General features: G+C 36.1%; 1 protein-coding gene across 7 annotated transcripts in view; it reads left to right on the plus strand.

The window, feature by feature from the left end:
• The window catches only part of PKHD1 (PKHD1 ciliary IPT domain containing fibrocystin/polyductin), a 482,558-nt gene that overhangs the window by 323,191 nt on the left and 138,105 nt on the right, over positions 1-21,262 (plus strand). For 6 of the 7 annotated variants that reach the window (XR_010748128.1, XM_066359212.1, XM_066359215.1 and 3 more), the window contains 2 exons: positions 7,388-7,501; positions 11,153-11,240. Coding sequence is in view for 6 of the 7 variants with exons in the window: in XM_066359212.1 (XP_066215309.1) it covers positions 7,388-7,501; positions 11,153-11,240 (202 nt within the window). In the remaining variant the exon portion in view is untranslated. The remainder of the gene's footprint in view (positions 1-7,387; positions 7,502-11,152; positions 11,241-21,262) is intronic. The other variant, XM_066359216.1, reaches the window with a different exon arrangement.

The raw sequence follows: 21,262 nt of genomic DNA on the forward strand, positions 1-21,262 counted from the left end.
TGTAGCCCTCCAGCTCACTAGAAACTACCAGTGTCCTGTGGAAAAACTGCTCAAGACACACATTGTTGTCAAGAGAAGTGGGAGAGGCAGTCAAGAGACACTAACTTCCCAAGTCTCCTTCTCCCAGAGCTTTTATTGACCAAAAGCAGAACAAAGGTAACAGGATAGCAGGGGAGGGAGATCAAGTGATAAGGGGAAAGAATCACTAATCTACTTCTTGTTGATATGGAAAAAGGACTAGTTTTGGTCAGTGCATTCTTTTCCTTTTGCTAATTAACAAGCACAAAGGAAAGGGGCAATCTAGAACCTCCAGGCTCATTTCTTAAAGCCCCTTCACATGCATTCCTTTGTGTTTGCACAAAGGTCACTCACTCACACAGTTTCTTGGTGTTTGCATCCAGGAAACCTATTTCCCTGTGTTTGCAGCAGGGAATTACATTCACATTACCATTCGCACTCAGGGCTTTTTAACTAAGGTTCCTTAATCCAAGTTATAGAGGGTGCAAGATCAGAGAGGTGATTCCCTACAGTGAGTGAATGAATAATCTGTTTTGTTTGGTTCTGAAACTCTTGTAAAAGTGAGTTTGAGAGGAATATAATTGTCTTCCCTGCTGTTCCTGGACTGGACATTCAAATAAGTGATCACCTAGTATGTTCACTTTCGAATTGAGTTTCTAGCACTTTGGGAGTAGAACATTACTTGCTAAAAAGAGCTTGCCTTCTTTTTTCTTCATTTCCAAATTAAATATTAATTATTTCTCCATTGTTACTGTAAGGATCAAGAAAAATTAAGAATGCTCTAGATAACAGGATATGGGCTAAGCACTAACAGAACAGGGAATTTAAGTGTTGAAGGCATGTCCTGTCCCTGACCGTTAGAGGTGCACTACCCAGGGTTGCTCAAGATGTTGACTTACTGCCAAAAGATTAACAATATATGTGTTTAGACTTGAAAATTTTCCATTTCTTAGTAGGGTTGTTATAACGCACAACTATGAATTAGCCAATAGCTAACTGCCACATTTGCTTCTATGAACTGCTTGCTTGCCTAGCTTCTATAAGGACTTAGTTGTAAGCACCAGGTGCGATTCCCGTTTGCAACTCCTGTGAGTACGGTGTCTCTGGACATCTTGGGAATTCGCCCCTGCGCAGGTTAAACTGGCCAATAAAGTAACATCTATACTCCTGAAAGTCTCCGACGTTTGTTCTTGTACCCGGTGAATGCAACAGTTACCACTACTGGTTTTTAGTATGGTTACATACCAAGAGCCAACAGTTTTAAAAGCAGGTGTTCTATGCAGACAATGTGCCATGTGTCATTAACATGCACTAAATTTTGTAACTTTCCCCCAAAATGGATGCTACTCTTGTGCGTATTTTATAGTGGCAGAAACCAAGATTTACAGAAATGAATTTGCTCAACCTTATGTAAGAAGTTTTAAGAATTTAAATACATTTTGCAAGTATGTGAACTAATAAATTGTATTAACTTTTACTTCATAACCTACCAAGTGTTGATAAATTGAGAGGACTCATTGATGATAAAAATTTGTCAGCCCAAATTAGACATTATTTAATAGATTCTTATTTCATTGGGTAAGTAAGCCTTTTCATTCTTTATTTTTTTTTCATTTGTGGTTGATTCTACCGGGGAGGGGTGTTTTAGAAATAGGTAGGTCAGGTACACACTGGGAATTAAAATCTAATTCAGAATAAAATATGCTTCACAATGTAATTGGTTCAGCACTGTTTGCCAGTTTAGATCTGATAAGAAAGAAGTTCTGGAATCTCTGCTAGAAGGAAATATCCACAAGACATGAGAAAAATAGTTAAGTTCCCATTAGAAACTCAATTTCTAAAGTCATCATGCTATAACCTACTCCCAAGGACAGAGAAAATGTGTAAAATTGATTTGGGGGGTAATTTCTTAACCTATCATTTATGTGCAATCATGATATTTATGGAATTTCAAGCAATACAAATTATTTAGAAATACAATTTGTTGCTTTGGATTTAGTGAACAGGACCTGCCAAAAAGTTAATTAAGGATATGTGTCTTAAATATTGGTCAATATACAATAAATATATGCAGTTTTTCTTATATCAACTAATAAAGCTATAAATAAAGTTGATGGTATGGAGAAACAGAAAAATAAATATATTTTTAGTCAGTTTTCATTCTTTTGATCTACAAATACTTATTGATGAGTGTCCTTGGAACATAATAGTTAAAAATTTTATATTTATTGTAAAATATGATACCCATTTACATAAATGCTTATAAAATAAATATGCAGATGAATTAAACTCTATAAATCTATTCTAGTAGGTGGATAGTAGGACCTCATTATTGGTATTTACAGTTAAAATTAGGGAATTTACATTTCCCTAATTTCTAATGTGATTGAGTATTTTTAAAATTTTAATATCTATTTTATACCTCATTTCATCCTTTTTATGATGAATTATCTATTTTATATTGATTTATTTAAGTTTTATGTTTTGAAATGTACTTTTTGTTTGTTACATGAAAATCTTTATTTTAAAATAGTTTATTTTATAAAACTTTTCCAATGTGCGTTGTACACTTTGACTAAACAATAGTCAGCAAACGTATCGCAAACCAGCACAGCTAGTAATTCCAGGTCCTGAGCAGTACAGCGCGGAATTAAGAAAATAGACTTAAAGAGAGAAAAGGATGGGCTCAGGAGGACTCTTTGCAACACAGAAGATAGCTTGCAAAAAGCGAGTCTCCACCCCCCTACCTTCTTTATTTATAGGGCAAAGTGAGGTTATTAGCAAATCAAAGATATCATTAAAACAAAGTCGTATTTCCAAGGCAACCCAAGAATTCTCCCAAGTGCAGAAAACTCCCACCATACATAACATCTTAACTTCACAAAACAAAAGATAAAAAGGCAACTGCCTCCAGTCTTTCGAGGGACATGGAGGATAGGAGGAGTATAAACAATCCTGCACCACAGCTAACATGAAGGTGTGGAGGAAAACAGCCTTTAGCCACTTCACAGAACAAGAGAAGTGAGGATTGGGCAGACTGTCAGCTTACTGCCGGTTCCCCACACCTCTGTCTCCCCAAAACCTAAACCGCAAAGACCCTGTCGGCTTATGGTCCCAACACATATGCTGTATAATTTCAGTTCTTTTAAATCTGTTAAACTTTAGGGTCATCATGTGAGATCAATATTTGTGAAAATCTTGTGGATGACTAAAAATAATATATATCCTTTAGAAGTCTAGTTTTCCACTTATGTATTATGTCAAATTTATTAATTGTACTATTCAAAGCTGTTATATATTTACTATTTTTGTTTATATTATAAGCAGTTGTGTTTAATTTATTATTATTTTTCATTGAAAAATTGCTTTGTTCTGAAGCAATGATGCATGGCACATCCATGTTTAAAATGATGATAACATTGGTGAAATGAGTCTTTTTTGCTGTGCAGTATTCTTCTTTATTTCTAATTGTTTTTAAAATAGAAATGAACTCTGCTGCTGATACACAGTCACTTCTCTCCATTAGCTTATGAGGAGAAGGAGGCAGTCAGGTAAAATGCGCTTGTGGAATAGGGTAGATGTATCGAGGTAAAACAAACACAATATGCTGTGATAGCCCAGAAAGGGCCACTTCACCCAGACTCAGCTAACAGGGAATGAACCCAAAGGGAGTGGTGTATAAAGTGGTTTGGGTTAGTTGAGGGACTTATGTGGCTCAGCTATTGAGCATGTCAAAAAAGTTGGGGAGAAAAAAGGGTTCTAAATAGACCAAGTTGTTTCTAATTGTTTGCTACTTCAAAGCATTTTCAAATGTTTGTGATGATAAGTAGGTAATACTGCAGTACTGAACTCTGGGCCTCAATCTGTCCACATTCTACGCTATTTCTTTCGGACAAGCTCCTTGAAGGAAAGTTACTGCAGCGAGGGGCATGACGTTTTTACGCACTGAAGAGGGCATGTCATTTAATATCATAGAAGACTTTTAGAAATAAATTACAGCAAAGCTAAGTGTTGAGGAATGATTAGGACGTAGACAGGACAAAGTTAAGTGACATCGAAGCCTGGGGCATCTCATATGCACAGAGGAAAGAGCAGAAGGGACAGGAAGTAACTCGGTGTTCACTGGCTTAGTTACAAGGTGTGGGGAGTCCCGTTCAGAGAGTGGGCTTAAGTGTAAACTAGGTTTATACTTGATTTCATCCAAAAGGTTTAGTTAATAAAATCATATAAAGTCTTTTCCCTCCTTCTTACCCTTGAAGTTCATGGAATCCATTTGTACCAAGTTCCTCAAATCATTGTAACGGTTATCTGTCGTACACCAGAACTTATTTTCTTCCATCTCCCCAGGTGATTCTGGCATCTGGAACATATTTTGTTTCCCCTCCATTGCCCACCATTATGCTAAGTAATGGCCACGTCCCTTTTGCTTCTTTCCTATTCATGTATGCCCACATGTCCTAACATGGTACTTATTAAGTCTAAGCCCAGCTTCACCACTTGCTAGCTGTGTAATTTCTGAGCAGCTACTTAGCCTCTCTTTGCCTCAGTTTCCTCATGAGTGCCTCAACAGTATCCATCACAGGGTTGCAAAGGGAAATAAAACGATGTAAGCATAAATGCCTGGCAGGTCATTGCAACGCAAGTGACGATTATTTTCCTTGCGAATATCTAAATTCCGTCCAGGTGGAGAATGCCTTCTGCTGCAATTTACAGCAGTTCCAAGCAGCCCCAGAAAGGAAAACCAGAGAGCAACAGAACTATTCTGAAAGCCTCCTCCTAGGAGAGGTGGCGACTGTCAGAAGGACAAAGCCGAAGCTGGTGAGAGTCTGCCACTCTCTCTGACTGTTGGGCTTCAGAATAAAATGAAGAGCCCAGCCCGAAGGGCTTTCCATTCAGCAACATTTACACATTCTAGGTGCACTCCTTCTTAATGTCAAAACAGCACACACAGTATTCCTTTCTCTGAGGTCACGGTTGCCTTCTTTCTGCTCAGTCCTAACCTGCACCTTTCCCTTCCCCCACATCACAGAAACAAATCCAAACCCTGGCGATCTGAGATACCACGAGATCAGGGGGTTAGGGGGGGGTGGAAATGGAGCTAATTTTGCCCAGACTTTCTGCGAGCACGCCACATGTGCTGCAGTTTTGGGTTGCATAATTGATTCAATCTCTGATTTTAGAGGAACGCTGAACTCCTTTTGTGGCACGCTGCATACATTTCTCTAGGGCAAAAACTGTCCTACTTTTTTCTCTCTGGTATCTGTTTAGTGCTAGGCCATTTTCCCCCCCAAGAATCTAAACTACCCTCCGTGAAATAAATGAAATCACAGTTGGAAAGCAGCTTACTGGACAGACTTGTCACCACTAAGATAAGAGCACCACCACACACAGTTTCTTCGCTTTCTCCTCTGCCCTGCTCCCTTTCTCTCTTCCCTGACACGGCTTTGTTTTGGCGGAGAGGCTATGCTGGTAGCTCAGCTGAGGGTCAGCGTCATCTTCATGGGGCAGCTGCGTCCCGTGGCATCTCATTGGGATCACAGGCTGTGGGGGTTTCATCCTTGCTTGCCCTGGACCTACTGTGCAGCTCTAAGCAGGTGTACTTACCTCTCTGAGTCTTACCAGTAACAGTCCCTTGTGGACTGATGGCCGTGAAGTCTGGACCATAAAGATAAGTACCATAATTTCCCATGTATAAAACGCACTTTTTTTCCCCCGAAAAATTTGGGCTCTAAAAACTGGGTGCATCTTATACAGAGATTGTAGTTTTTTACTTGCATTTCCTGCTTTTTCCCAATTGTTTTTGCGCCCATGGATGAAGACAGTGATTTCTCATCAGACCCAGATGAGGACAAGCTAATGGGTGGGAGTTTTGACAGCGATGAGGAGTTGTATGCATTTTATGATGAATAAAACTTGAGTTCAATAACTTTATGTAATACTTTTTTTTTTTTCAACTTTCGTGCCCCAGAATGAAAGTGCGTCTTATTCATGGGATAGCCTTATACCTGAGGAAGTATGGCAGGTAGCAAGCTGCCGGCTCACACTGAGCCTTTTGGTTAACCACGTGTATAGGAAGTGCCGACTGGGAGAATGCTTTGATGCCCCGTGAAAGGCACTTAACCAAAATGACAGTGGGGCGATTTTAAGTTTACCATTTACTTCTTACTGTGCTTGGCAACCTCATGTTTGCTTACATTTTCAAGAATTTCTAAACTGGAAAGTCTTGTTTGATAGCAGATGTCTTTTGCCAACCTGCTTGATCCAGTCTGTGGTTTAGAGACTATCTTTTCACCAGCTGTTTCTTGAAAAGCTGATTTTTAATTTTTTTTTGGTAATACTATACTTTAAGATACAATTTTTGAAAAAAAAAAATAACCTTTGTTAGGTCCATCCTCAGTACCACTATTTCCGCATATCCCCCAAAGAATTCTCATACTGTGAAAGTGACCAAACTCCGCTGTTTATATCAAGGAAATAATGTTAAAAATAATTCCCAACTGGAGTCTAAGATAGCCTGAATGAATTGTGTCCCTATGCTGCTTAGAGAATTTAGGCTTAGAAATAGATAATGCCTTATTTAATAAAACACTTAGCATAAACAGGCCATTGTCCAAATTCAGACTCTGTTACTTACTAGTTGGAAAAATTTGGACAAGTCCCTTAATCTCTAAACCTCGTTATATATGAACATTTAAAATTGAGCTAAGAATCATACGTACTTTTCAGGTTTGTTGTGAGGATTAAATGCTAAACTACATGTAAAGCTCTTTGGGGCTCCCACCATAGACATGCATCAGCCAGGTTTTGCTATAACTGCAGTGTGTGACAAGTCATCATCAAACCTCAGTGGCGTACCACCACAATTATTTATGTTAAGCTGAGTTAGAATTGCTTCCAGCTCATGTATTCTCTTCAGATTTGCTAGGTCTGTTTCTTTAGTCAGGCACTAGAGAGGCTATTTAAGCCATACGTACTCCTTTTGTGACTGAATCCATCATTGCAGGTGACCTGGTGAAAACTAGCCAAGCACCAACTCAGAACTGGCATCACTATCTCTTCTACCCAATTTTATTGCCTTAAGCAAGGCGTATAACTAGGCTATCTATTGGTAGGACAGGAAGGTGTATACTCTGACCTAGTTTAAAAAAATAAGAGTGAGTGAATATTTGTTGAACGGTTATCCATATTCCTTTAGAGAAGTTTATTGCATGATATTTTTTCTTATTTTTTTATTTCTTCCATATGATTTTTAACTCTTATCCATATAGTCTACTATAAGCATCTACGTTGCATTCCCTAAATTACATTACAATTTCTCTTTCTTTCCATTCCAAATTCATTTAAATGATACACTTTTTTTTGTAAATAGGTACTTTGGAAAATCCCTTAAAAAAAGAACAAAAGCTTCTGATTCTCCTTAGAGCCTCAGAGGGAGTCTTTTGTGACCGTTTCAATGGGATTCATATTGATCCAGGAACAATCGGTAAGAGTAAAATACAATGTTTATTAAAAATGGTATGTGCGTATGTGATAAGGTACCATTCATAGAATATCTGTTATAGCTCAGGCACTCTTTTGGATAATTTATATTTGTTATTTTATATGCCAGCTCTCCTATAAGCAGTGCCCATTTAACAGATGTCAAAACTAAGACTCAGAGATGATGAACAATATGAAAAAGGCCACACAGTTTTACAGTGTCAGCATTTAGATTCATATCCAGATTGTTCAGACACCAAAATCTAGACTAAGAGTCTATGTTAGCAACTATAAATATGGTATAATCATTGATACATATTTTATTATATTTTCAGTTTTTAAAATTAAATTTATTGGGGTGGCATTGGTTAAAAACATTATATAGGTTTCAAGTTGTGCATTTCTATGACACATGATCTGTATTTTGCAGAAAAAGAAAGAGGGATAGGAGAAACTCACAGGCACAGACAACAGTGTGACAGTGTGGGGATTGTTGGAGAGTGGGGTGTTGGGGGGAAGGGGTAGACAAGGGGCATAAACCCTGAGCTTGACTTGGGGTGGTAAACTCAAAATGCAGTGTCCAGATAATGCATTGTGAAATTGTGTACCTAAAACCCGTTTAATTTTGTGGACCAGTGTCACCAGTAAATTAAATACAAAAAGAAGCATATGATTTCATGCACATGTGAGATATAACATTGAAAGCAACAAATGAACGAATAAGAAAAACAAACAATAACTCACAGACACAAACAGCAGTCTGGTAGTTACCACTGTGAATGGGATGGGGGATACTAAACGGTTAAGAGGGTCAAATATATTGAGAGAAGATACGTTTTTTAAAACTGATAGAGGTAGAGATGTCTAAGGAACATTTACTGCCTGACCCAGCGGTGGTGCAGTGGATAGAGCACTGGACTGGGACGCAGAGGACCTAGATGTGAAAACCCGAGGACACCAGCTTGAGCATGGTCTCATCTGGTTTGAGCAAGGCTCATCGGCTTGAGCCCAAGATCACTGACTTGAGCAAGCGGCACTCTGTCTGCTGTAGCCCCCCAGTTAAGGCACATATGAGAAAGCAATCAATGAACAACTAAAGTGCCGCAACAAAAAATTGATGCTTCTCATCTCTCTCCCTTCCTGTCTGTCTGTCCTTATCTGTCCCCCTCTCTGTCTCTCTCTGTCTCTGTCACAAAAAAACAAAAACAAAAACATTTACTATTGACAGTTTCTTCATTCGATACTATCACAATACCGAATCTTATTTTAAAATTGGTCTACATAAGAGCACAGAAACTGTGACTGGTCCTGTATAATCATGATGTCAGAGCCAGACAATAACTCAGTTTTCAGGGATAGACATAAGAGGCTGTTTATCAGATTTCTAGTATTTTCTCACTCTGTATGTCATTACTAATTGCATAAGATATCAGTGACTCAGTAAAATGGAAATCATGTTAAGATAGTGTGATATTTGGCAACCTAGGTCTATAATGTGCAGCCTTTGCCATACAATACTTTGACAGTGCTTTATTATTTCCAAAGGATTTTTCATACATGCTATTTATTTTATCTTTTTAAGAATATGAGGTTCAAGGATATTTTAGTTCTTTTCACGTTGACAAACGAGATAGATCAGGAATATTGTCTCTTTTTGCCTGAGTTGTCCACTCTGTCCTACGTAGTACCACCTTGGTTGAAACGTGTTAGGAGTACGTATTGGGGTCCTCAGGTTACCACACAGCTCCGTTCCTTTGACAGTGATGTATCTCGAATTTTGGCTCAAGTCAAAATACCACCCTAGCCTAACACAAACGGAACACTTGCCCTTTTAATGGTCCAAAGTGGCTGAGGTAAACGTACGGGGGGCGCCAACGACCTTACTCATAGGCTGCATTACTGAGTATTCTTCCGCCGCAGGAAGCCAAACTAATTTGCCCATGTAGTCTGTAAGTAGGACGACGGTAAGAGCGTAAGCCAAAACACTCACATCTCAATCTTCTTAAGTTTTTATGAGACTGAGCATCATAAACTTGAAATGTCGTATGTCGCGACTGTCATAACTGGAGTACCCCCTGTATTCAAGAATATCTGTTCTGATCCCCAACTCCAGGTGGATGGTCAAACTAATGTTTTTGAGATTTTTTTTCTGATGCTAAATTGAATAATTGTTTTGCTACATGCTTAAATTTTTCTGATATAAGTGACAGATTTTAATCTTTTTAATTATAATAATTTCCTTGAAACAAATAAGAAATGGTGTTGTTTTAATGTAAACATTTGATGATTGGGAATGATCCATAAGTCTCCTTTACTGGTCAATTAAATTTTCTGGATAATTCAAATTTAAGAAAACAAACTGGTTTTTGTTAAAATCTTTTGTTGGGAATTTCTCTAAATTACTTCATGTTCCTCCTCTGACTATCCTACTTAGCCTATAGTGAAAAAGATGAAATTTTAAAATGATGATAATGAGGATATCTTCTAAAACTTATACATATGTGCCTATTTGTTCGAAATATTGATTCCAGGACATGTAACTAAAATGAGTACTTTTTACATTTTTATTAATTCTAATTTTAGTTTTATTATCTTGTGACTTTTCTTTGAATTAGAATATGGAAAAAATTATGGAAGTTGACATAGGTGGTTAGGTTTCAATCAGTTGAGATCTATTTGGTTCACATAAAATGAAAACTCAAGGCATGTTATTTGTACTTGACTGGTGTTTATTTCTTTTATTCATATGTTTTCTTTAAAAATTATAAAATTTTTAGAGTCCAAGATTCATAATTTGCAACAAAATGGGGTGCACCAATGCAGGGGTATGCTGACAATCCTTTGGGCGCAGGAAGAAAAATATTAGTACTTCTATTCAAATATATATGAATATACTCATATATGTATGTGCATATTTAAGTAAATATCCATGCATTAGGAGTGTATGTTCATAATTTTGTTGCTGCTTGGGTTCATGCCTAAAACACTTTTGGACCACTAGGAGATGAGGGATTGAGCCTTTTGTGATTTTAAATGGCAGTGAAACATGTAAGAGGAAAGACCTGAAGGAATAAAACTGAACTGCATCAAGCATGTCCCTGGCAAGGTTTTCATTTATGAGTCTGAAATAAATTATATTTTGAAACAAAGGAGCTAGAGATTTATCCTTTGATAACTTTAATATGCACACACACACACAAATAGAGGTCCAACCACTGAAAACAAAGCCAATAGCACCAAATCTTTTTCCTCAGGAAATAAAATTACCCTTGCCTTTTGGAAAATTTAGTGTATAACAAAATATCAAAACTAGTTAACTTCCAACAGAATTGCAAATAGTGGGGAGTCACTTAGTGGTGGAAATCTGACTAGTTAGCCATCACAGTGGTCTACATCCCAACTGTTGGATTACTAGATGTGGTGTAGCATGCCTTTTTCTATAGATTTGGAGAGAATAAATTTCATGTCCATGTGAGATATATCTGACCTATTGTAAATAGAGCATTTAAATGGTCATTTTATGATAAAGTTGACATCTTTATGTATAGTTCTATATCATATATCTTGCACAATAACCTCCCTAATGAGCTTTACTCATATCTCCTTAATTCCTCTGAAGGATTTTCCTATCCAAACGTTGCTCATTTTATTTCAGGGGTTTATGGGAAAGTTCAGCTTCACAGTGCTTATCCTAAGAAGTCCTGGACACGGCTTGGAGCTGACATCGCCTCAGGCAATGAGAGGTAAGGCAGGAGAGTAAGTTGCAAATGTAATGTATTCTCTGGTTTAGTTTGCTTCTGCTTGATGCTTTGTTATGGCATACAATTAAATTTTAGATTAATAATTAAAATTAAAATACAAATAATTAAAAAATAAGTGATGTGAAGGGCTTTTTGAAATCTCTGAAACAGAAAAAGATAAAAAAAAACAAATAAAAGGCTGGGGAAATACATAGTTTAGTTAAGGAATAAATTTTAGATACTTCATGTTTATGGCTATCAATAAATCTTTAAAAATATGAATTCTATGAGATAATAGTTAAGGTTTAAGGTAGACCATAATAGTCTGAGTTGAAATGATAGCTGGTTAAGAGATCGGTGAAAAAAATAAGAGTGAGATGAAGCATATGGAAAATCATATGAAATGTAAAATGCAATAACAAAATTTAATAATATATTGGGCCCTGACTGGGTAGCTTAGTCAGTTAGAGTGTCGTCCAGAAACATCTAGGTTGGGGGTTCCATCTTTGGTTAGAGAATATACAAGAAGTGAACAATGAATGCAAAACTAGGTGGAACAATAAATGAATGCTTCTCCCTTTTTCTCTCTCTGTCTCTAAACACAATTAACAAAGTATTTTGGAGGCAGTAAAGAATGAAATAATCACAGCCATAAACAGAGTAGGTACTATGAAGAACAAACTGGTGGACTCTCCGTGGATGCAGAATAAAAGCTCAGGAGATAAAAATAATAAAAAAGAAGGTATTATAATTAGAAAACAGAAATTATAAAGTATGTACAAATAATTCCTCTTTTTAATAAGAGCCCAGAATAACTATAACAGAAAGAATATTGAAAACTATAACAGAAATACACATAATAAACTTGGGAATAGTTATATTTAATGTAAACAGATCAACATTAAGAACAATGATTGCTACATATTCTCACAGTATAAGAAAAACAGAGTGAAAGAATAAAAGAATCACAGAAGGGGGCATAGAGCTTCCTAATCTTAGAATTTTTTACTTCATTAAATGTAGGAAGATAGTCATAAAAAAATCAATATATACTTAAGGAAAACAGATTATGGCAAAAAATTGAACATCCTGCTAAGATGCTTTTCACATGTGAAAGTAAGAGAAAGATACCATTTGACTGCAAAAATTGGAAAAAAAACAAAACCAAAAAACACAAAAGAGATTAATAATGGGATTAAACTAATCTAAAATTCAAGAATAAGAACATTAAAAAATATAAACATATATAAAGTATATGCATGAAAAATAGGCATTGCAATAAATTAAATTTAATATTGTAAATATGGTTGTTATAATAAGGCAAATTCTAATTGTTCCTGCAAATTTGAAAAGTTAATGTATCAATATTAGTAAAGGTTCTGTGTGTGTATGTGTGTGTGTGTGTATAACTAGTAGGTTCTGTGTGTATGAATGATAGTTATATATATATTAATAGTATACATTCTAGATAGAATGTATATAAAGAGACGCTTTTCAGAGAATTAGTTTACACTTACAAGGGCTGATAAGTTCCAAATCTGTAAGGCAGGCCAGCGGGCTGCAGAGGCTCGAGCAAGATCTGATGCTGCAGTCCTGAGGCAGGATTTCTTCTTTAGGAAAAACTTCAGTTTTGCTTTTAAGGCATTCCAACTGATTAATCACACCCACCACCATTTTTTAGTATAATCTCCTTTACTTAAAGTCAACTGATTGTAGAAGTAACTACATTTACAAAATACCTTTGCAGCAACACTTACATTAGTGTTTGAATAACTAGGTCTGATAGCCTACCCAAATGGATGCATACAATAACCATCACAGGTCATAATTCTCAGCTAACAATCTGGGACTACAGCCATAAGAAACTGGATATGAGACATAAGCATGCCATAGAAAGTAAATATAACTCAATTTGTTTTAGTAGAGTTTCAAATAAGATATAGACCTTCCAAATCACCAGAGGGAAACAAACAAACAAAAACCTATAAAATAAATAACAAAATACAAGAAGAGAAGAAAATGAAATAAGAGAACAAAAACAACAAAAAAGTCATAAAAATATAGAAATAAAGAAGTAATATCTGCAAGTTATAAAAAGAAAATATACTTATTAAAAAATGACACTATGTAGAAAAAACTAAATAATAAAATATCATAACTTTTTTATGGAGAGAAAACTTAAAACCAATTCAGAAAACATTTTTAAATTAAATATTGAATAAAATTAATGAGAGCAGAAAGCTCAAAATTATCCATAAGAATAATAAAATTAAATATATAAATTGGTCAAATAAATATAGTTTATATTAATAAAGATGTTAATCTCCAGTGAGACCCAAATATCAGGGAAGTTTTATACCAGATAGCAATATAGAAATATGTAGAGTAAATCTCCAAGTAACATGAGGGGAAATTGACAGAAAAAAGTAGTAATAAAAGACTCAGTTTTTAATCTTTAGATTAGGTTTAAAGTTTAATTTAATCTTTAGTTTAAGTTAATAAAGAAAATATGAGGAAATATAAATAATATAAATAAAAGCAATTTGATTTGTATGCATATATACATAAGTATTCTTACCCCAGAATGTATATATATAATTAAAGCCTTAATAAACTTTAATAAACAAATGGCATAGAATATGTTATAATCAAATAAATATAAAGATAAAAACAATATCTTAACCAAAAAATATTAATCACTTAAGAGATGGAAAAGTAGAAAAAAAATCCCTTTTAAAATAACTTTGTTTTAAAGAGACCAGAACTTTATCAATAGAATATTTGGGAAGAAACACTATTGAGAATATTGCATGAGACATGGCCAAACATGCCAATATATTAAATGCTTTTCCTTTTGAATAAGAAAAAATAAAATTAAACAAAGTTGTCAATTTGAAAAAACAAACAAAAAGATCAAATGAAATCATTTGGTGCAAAATAAAGTCAGAAATTGGTGAATAAAAAAGTCAGAACTGAGTACACTTAGATTTATTTTTAGAGATACTGGTTTAATCTCTAATAAATTTTGTAATCATACAAAAATATATAAAATCAGAAATGAAAATTCAAATATACCAAATTAAAATTGTAATATAAAATGTTCTATCAATATAGAGTCATTTTGAAACTTAAACAAGTTATATATAGAAATATAAATTATCATAATTGGCTAAAGAAGAATAAAACTGGAAGAACCAATAATATCTAAGACATAAAGTTATCCAAGATTTATTTCCAAGAATACAATTGGTTCAATTAATGTATGGCATGTTCTTTCAATCATTCAACTATCACTTTTTATGTTGTATAATCTATTCCATAGCACAGGAAAATATGTGAAGCTTTCCAATTAATTTTAGGAGGCAAGCATAAAATAATTTTTAAAAGAGCTGCTAAGGAAAACTTCAAAAAAATCTAACAAAATCGAAGGCAACATCCAAGTTTAAGCAAAAAGCAGATAATAAAATATCATAACAGCAACAAATCAAACTAAGTAATTTATTAGAAAAAATAAAATCATGATTGAGTGTGAGTCATCCAAATAAAAAGAAATGATTCAAATTGAAATAATCTAATATAATTTAAACAATAAGCATAAAGAGTAAGACTATAATCATTTGGTGTAAAACAGAAATGCATTTAATAAATTTCAGCTTGCATTCTTCAAATAAACAGCAAATTAGGACTACAAGGAACTTCCTTAAATGAATGTTTTTTTTTTACTAGGGTGTTTAGCCATTAGTTGAGAATCACTACTTAAATAATAATACAAAATAAATTGTTAAAAATTCCTTTGAAATATCAGTTTTCTATTTTATGGAAAAACTAACTTTAAAACTTAGTGTATCACAAAAATCATTATATATTATTATTAGGTTTTAGCCAATGTGTTACATCAAAAAAATAAAGGTTCATTAGTTATAATTATGGAAAGAAATCTAAACACATTTTTGTGTGTGGATTAAGTATATTTTATCCTAGAAAACTAGAGAACCATCTGAAAATCTATCAGTTGAATTCAATAAATGTACAAATTAACAGCTTTTTAATATGTGAGCAATAAAGTTTTAAATTGTAATGTAAAATTCTATTTAAAAGTTCAATTTAAAATACTGGAAATAAACTTAAGAAAAATTATTGGAACTATAAAAGCAAAACTATAAAACACTAGTAAAAGACATAAAATAAGATTAGAATTAATGGTCATGCATAATATAAATGGGAAGACTCAATATTTTAAAAGATGTCAAACCTAATGCTACTTAATCACAAGCCAAATATAAGCATTTGGAATCTGACTCATTAATTATAAGTCTTTTGGATAAATAAAACACTTGAAGATAACCAAACGCTATCAGTTCTTTTTAAAAAATTATACCTTTAATGTGATAATTACTTTATTGTTACCAGCACCAGAATATAAGACAGTGCCTAACAATAAACCCAGTTAAATTTTGTTATCTAGAGTTTGAATATTACCATTTCAACTTAGTTGAAAACTTGAGCTGGAATAATACTTTGGAAAAATATAAAACTAGGTTTTCACTTTGGGCTTTCCTTTAAAGTAAATTTTAAATGGACTAAAAATTAAATATAAAGAAAACAAAATCATAAAATTTTTTGAAGAACATTTAAGTAAATATATACATACAGTAGTCCTTGGGTTACAACACAGTTCTGTTCCTACGACAGTGACGTAACCTGAATTTTGGTGTAAGTCAAAACACACCCTAACCCGAGTCACTTACCTATCCTAAAATAATTGTAAAATCATAATCTAGAACAGGGGTAGTCAACCTTTTTATACCTACTGCCCACTTTTGTATCTCTGTTAGTAGTAAAATTTTCTTTTTTTTATTTTCTTTTTCTTATTTTTTATTTTAGAGAGGAGAGAGAGAGAGAGAGAGAGAGAGAGAGAGAGAGAGAGAGAGAGAGAGAGAGAAGAGACAGAGAGAGAGAAGGGGGGAGGAGCTGGAAGCATCAACTCCCATATGTGCCTTGACCAGGCAAGCCCAGGGTTTCAAACCGGTGACCTCAACATTTCCAGGTCGACGCTTAATCCACTGTGCCACCACAGGTCAGGCAGTAGTAAAATTTTCTAACCGCCCACCAGTTGCACAGTAATGGTGATTTATAAAGTAGGGAAGTAACTTTACTTTATAAAATTTATAAAGCAGAGTTACAGCAAGTTAAAACATATAATAATAATTACTTACCAAGTACTTCTTGTCGGATTTTCGCTAAGTTTGGCAGAATAAGTCTTTATAGAACAACTTACTATAGTTAAATCTATCTTTTTATTTATACTTTGGTTGCTCCGCTACCGCCCACCATGAAAGCTGTAACGTCACTAATGGGCGGTAGGGACCAGGTTGACTACCACTGATTTAGAACATAAAAACACAACTACACCATAGAAGAAGGAAAAGAACATAAATATACTGTACTGTACACTGTACTGTAGCAACAGAAAAAATGACAAAAAAAAGAGTAAAAAAAATTTCTTCCCTTTATTCCTGTGGTTGGCTTGCACACTGGAAGGGGCATTGCAAGGTGGGAGAGAGTGACCTATGGGGAGGAGGAAGCTGGAGAGGCAGGAGAACCTGCAGAAGGTGCTGGAGATACTGGGTCAGGTGAACCAGGATTGCCTAAGGAACATGCCGGAGACGCTGGAGATGATTCTACCTGGACTACAGGTGTTTCCTCTCGAGAAGCAGCTGATGCAGAGGGTACAGGATCTGTTTCAGGCCTCTCTACCTTCTCAAAGAATTGTTCCAGGCTAGTCTGGAAGGTTGATGACTTCTCTTCCAAAATCTGCCGATAGCACTGCACGGCATCCATAACAGCCAGAACACTCACGTCTCAGTTTTTTAAAGTTTTTATGGGAGTGAGCCCCATAAACGCAAATGTTGTATTCAAGACTGTCATAATCCAAGGACCCCCGTATTATGTAATAAACTACGAAAGCCCTGTCTGATCCTAGCAAGAAATAATAGATTTGGTAAAATTAACAAAATCAGTATTTCTGCATATCAATTCCAAAATGAAAAGGCAAATGATAAACTAGAGATGAAGGGCTAGTATTTTTATATGTAAATAACTGAAAAATAAAAAGAAAACAATATGAACAGAAGAATAATTGCTGAAATGCTTGAATACATGAGCCACAAAAGAAGGCATACACCTGACTAATAAACATATAAAAAATCTTTTCTTAAAATTGGAATTAGGCCCTGGCCTGTTGTCTCAGTGGATAGAGCATCAGCCTGGCATGTGGACATCTTGCATTCAATCTCCAGTCAGGGTACACATGAGAAGTGACCATTTGCTTCTCTTTTCTCTCTCTTCCTTTTCTCTTTCTCCCCCTCTTGCAGCCAATGAGTCCAAGCATTAGCCTCAGGCACTGAGGATAGCTTGGTTGACTCAAGCATCTGCCACAGATGGAGGTTGCTGGGTGGATCCTGGTTAGGGAGCATGTGGGAGTCTCTCTTTCTATCTCTCTGCCTCTTACTTAAAACAAAACAAAATAAAACAAAAAACAAGCCCTGGCTGGTTGGCTCAGTGGTAGAGTGTTGGCCTGGCATGTGGATATCCAGGTTCAATTCCCAGTCAGGGCACACAGGGAAAGCAACCATCTGCTTCTCTTTCCCTCCATCTCCCCCTTTTTTCTCTTTCTCTCTCTTCCCCTCCCGTAGCCATGGCTTGACTGGTTTGAGCGCATCAGCCCAGGCACGGAGGATGGCTCCCTGGAGCCTCCACTTCAGGCACTAAAAATAGATCAGTTGTGAGCATGGCCTCAGATAGGGGTTGCCAGTTGGATCCCAGTTGAGGTGCCTGCAGGAGTCTGTCTCTCTTTCTCCCCTCCTCTCACTTGGAAAAGAAGAAGCAAACAAATAAACAAACAACCCCCCCTTCAAAAAAACAAAAAGAAACCTGAAATTAAAATAAATGTTAACACAAAATTAAATATCATTTATTAACTTTAAATTGGCAAAGGTGAAAAAAAGTGAATTCCAAGTAGACAAAGTAGAGGCGATGTGAGCATTAGTCAGGAAATAATATTATATGTTAGTTTAGTTTTGTATAAAATATTTAGGTATTCATCAGTGTAGATAGAAAAATGTTTAGAAGGACACACAGTATAGCAAGGATTCCTGGTGGCGAGGTGACAGCTACTGCTTTGGTGTGCTTTACTTTATGTACAGAATTTCTTCATAGTTATTACTTTTATAATTATTTTAATATTGTTATTTATTTATTCAACACAATTTTTGTCAAATTATATCCTGTGCTAAATAAGGAATGATGGTCTGGAGATAATAAGTAAAAACTGACCTGATTTCTGCCATCAACATTAATTAAACAAATAGAGAGTAAATGTAAAATCGCATATGTCATAAATGCTACGGAGGAGGTCTCTGTAAGATTCTGAAAAATTACAAATATGGAAACTTGAGGAGTAGTGGCGGTTAGAGAAGGTTTCCCTGAAGAGTGATTTCAGAGGCAGGAACGGAATGAGGAGTGGGACTTTGTTTAAGCTCAGTGGGGGCAGGTGTGTGCGGAAAGTGGGCGCCTGCTGGATTGAATAGCATTCAGTCACTCAACAGATAATCGAGTACTTCCCATGTGCTAGGTTGTAAGCCCAGGAGAGGCAGAGGCACATTTGAAGGGATCATTGTTTTCCAGGAGTTTATATCGCAGTGGAGAGAGACGGATCATCCTCAAACACAGAAATAGAAACGGCATAGTTGCCAATTGTGAAAGGAAGGAAATAAGCTGGGTAGTATGACCCAAACTAGTTGGGAATATGCAGAGTTCCCTTTTATTTATTATTGATGTATGTATTTATGTATTTAATTTTTCCATCACAGTTTACATTCAATATTATTCTGCATTACTTTCAGAGGTACGACAAAAGGGGTTAGGAAATCATGTTCTTTACAGCATGGTCCCTTTTAGATCTCCCTGGAGAGAAGAAAGTTGAGTTGAGATTTGAAGCGGGATTCATCTGTTCAGTGGAAGGAGCAAGAGTGCTCAGTGGAGGAGGGACATCTAGCATTGTCCCTGAGGTGGCCTTTGGGGCTGGAGGACAGACAGGAATTCACGATAGCTGGAGCAGAGGGAGAAGAGGAGAGAGCTGTGTGACAGGACCGATGCCAGGTCACGGGGGACCTTGTTCAGCTCTGAGAGGTCAAATGGAAAGACCACAGAAGTATTTATGCAGAAGTATAAAATGGTTGAAATTTGATTTGTGTTTCAAAAACCACTGTGGCTGCTATGTTGGTGACGAACTGTGGAGACAGAAGTAGAAACTTTGAGTGTCCTTTAGGAAGCCACTTGAGGCTAAAAATCACAGTGGCTGGGACTGTGGAGGAGGCAGTGGAGATTGAGGGGTCTGGGCATGCCGATGTGTTGAAGGCTGGGGTGGATGGAAACATGCATTGAGGTGGGAAGACTGGGAGTGGAACGGATGCATCAGGGTGACGGATGGCAAGGGCATGCTAAGTGGGAGACACCAAGTGGAGTTGTCAAGAAGACAAGTGAATGTGTCATTTAGGGCTCGGGGGAAAAGATAGGGAGTCATCCTGGAAGAGGATGTTGCTGCTGCTGAAAAAGACAGAGAGGAGAGAACTGGAGCCTGGAAATGACGCTGGGACTAGCCTCATGGTTTAGAACTTGATAGCGGAGGAGTCAAGGGCAGGTGATTGAAAAGCCGAGGCCCCAGAGGAGATTTTGTGATGGGAGGAAGGACGGACAGAAAGAATGTGGAGGAACGCTAGGGTGGCCAATGTGGAGAGCAGAAGTCAGGACGATAGGGCTCCAAGTAGTAGGTAGGGGTCAGGGCTAGATTCATTGGTAATACCAATAATTTTAGTTTTCAGTCTCCTAAGAGCATCGTGCAGTTTTTTTAGGGTTCTATGGATGGGAGGTAGCACTTATAATCACGTTTCTTTCTTTGTTTTTAAAACATTAAAAAAATGTATGTATTGATTTATTAGAAAGAGAGGAAGGGAGAAAGAGAAATAAAGAGTGAAACATTGATTTGTTGTTCCAACCAATTTATGCACTCATTGGTTGACTCTCATACATGCACTGACCAGAGCTCAAACCTCCAACCTTGGTTTATTGCAGTGGTCGGCAAACTCATTAGTCAGTAGAGCTAAATATCAACAGTATCACGATTGAAATTTCTTTTGAGAGCTAAATTTTTTAAACTTAAACTATATAGGTAAGTACATTGTTATTAACTAAATTAGGGGACTCCTAAGCTGGTCTTTGTGCCTGCACTCAAGGAGCCAAAGAGCTGCATGTGGCTCGCGAGCCGAGGTTTGCCAACCACTGGTGTATTGGCACAATGCTAGTCTAACCAACTGACCTACTCAGCTAGGGCTCACAATCACATTTCTGAATCTTAAAAAAAGAAAAGAAAAGAAATCATTCTAGGTATAATGTAGACAACAGACAGAGTCAAAAATGGATCTAGGGACACCACTTAGATTCAATCATGAGAAAGTGTAACTTGTTAGGAGCTAGATGACAAGGAAAAGAAGTGGACAGATTTCAAGGCAGGAGATAAAATCTATAGTAGAGATGCTTTCTCGGTTTCTGGTTTGTATAGACAGATGGTGGCACTGAGTCAGTAAGAGGACTGAATTCTGGGGAAAAGATTATGAATCCAGATCTGGTCTTGTTGAGTTTGAAGTGCCTTTCTCATACCCAAGTGGCTTTGTGAGGTAGGTAAATAGGGATCAATGAGAAACTTCAGTTATTATCAGGTTAGCAAGTCAGAATTTGGCAGGAACCATATGAATGGATTTTTCTTATAAGACTGTGTTAAAAAACCGTCCTCCAGAGTCTGAGCTACAGGCTATTTTGAAAGAAACTCAATTTTATTAATTAAAACTACCCATGGTAATTAACTAGCTACCATTTATTGAATTCTTATCATGAGGACTGGCTATATGTCAGGCCTCTACCAAGCATTTTACATACATTATCTCATTTAAATCTCTCAGTGCTGCAAG

The sequence above is a fragment of the Saccopteryx leptura genome, chromosome 1, assembly GCF_036850995.1.
Source record: "Saccopteryx leptura isolate mSacLep1 chromosome 1, mSacLep1_pri_phased_curated, whole genome shotgun sequence".
Lineage (NCBI taxonomy): Eukaryota > Metazoa > Chordata > Mammalia > Chiroptera > Emballonuridae > Saccopteryx > Saccopteryx leptura.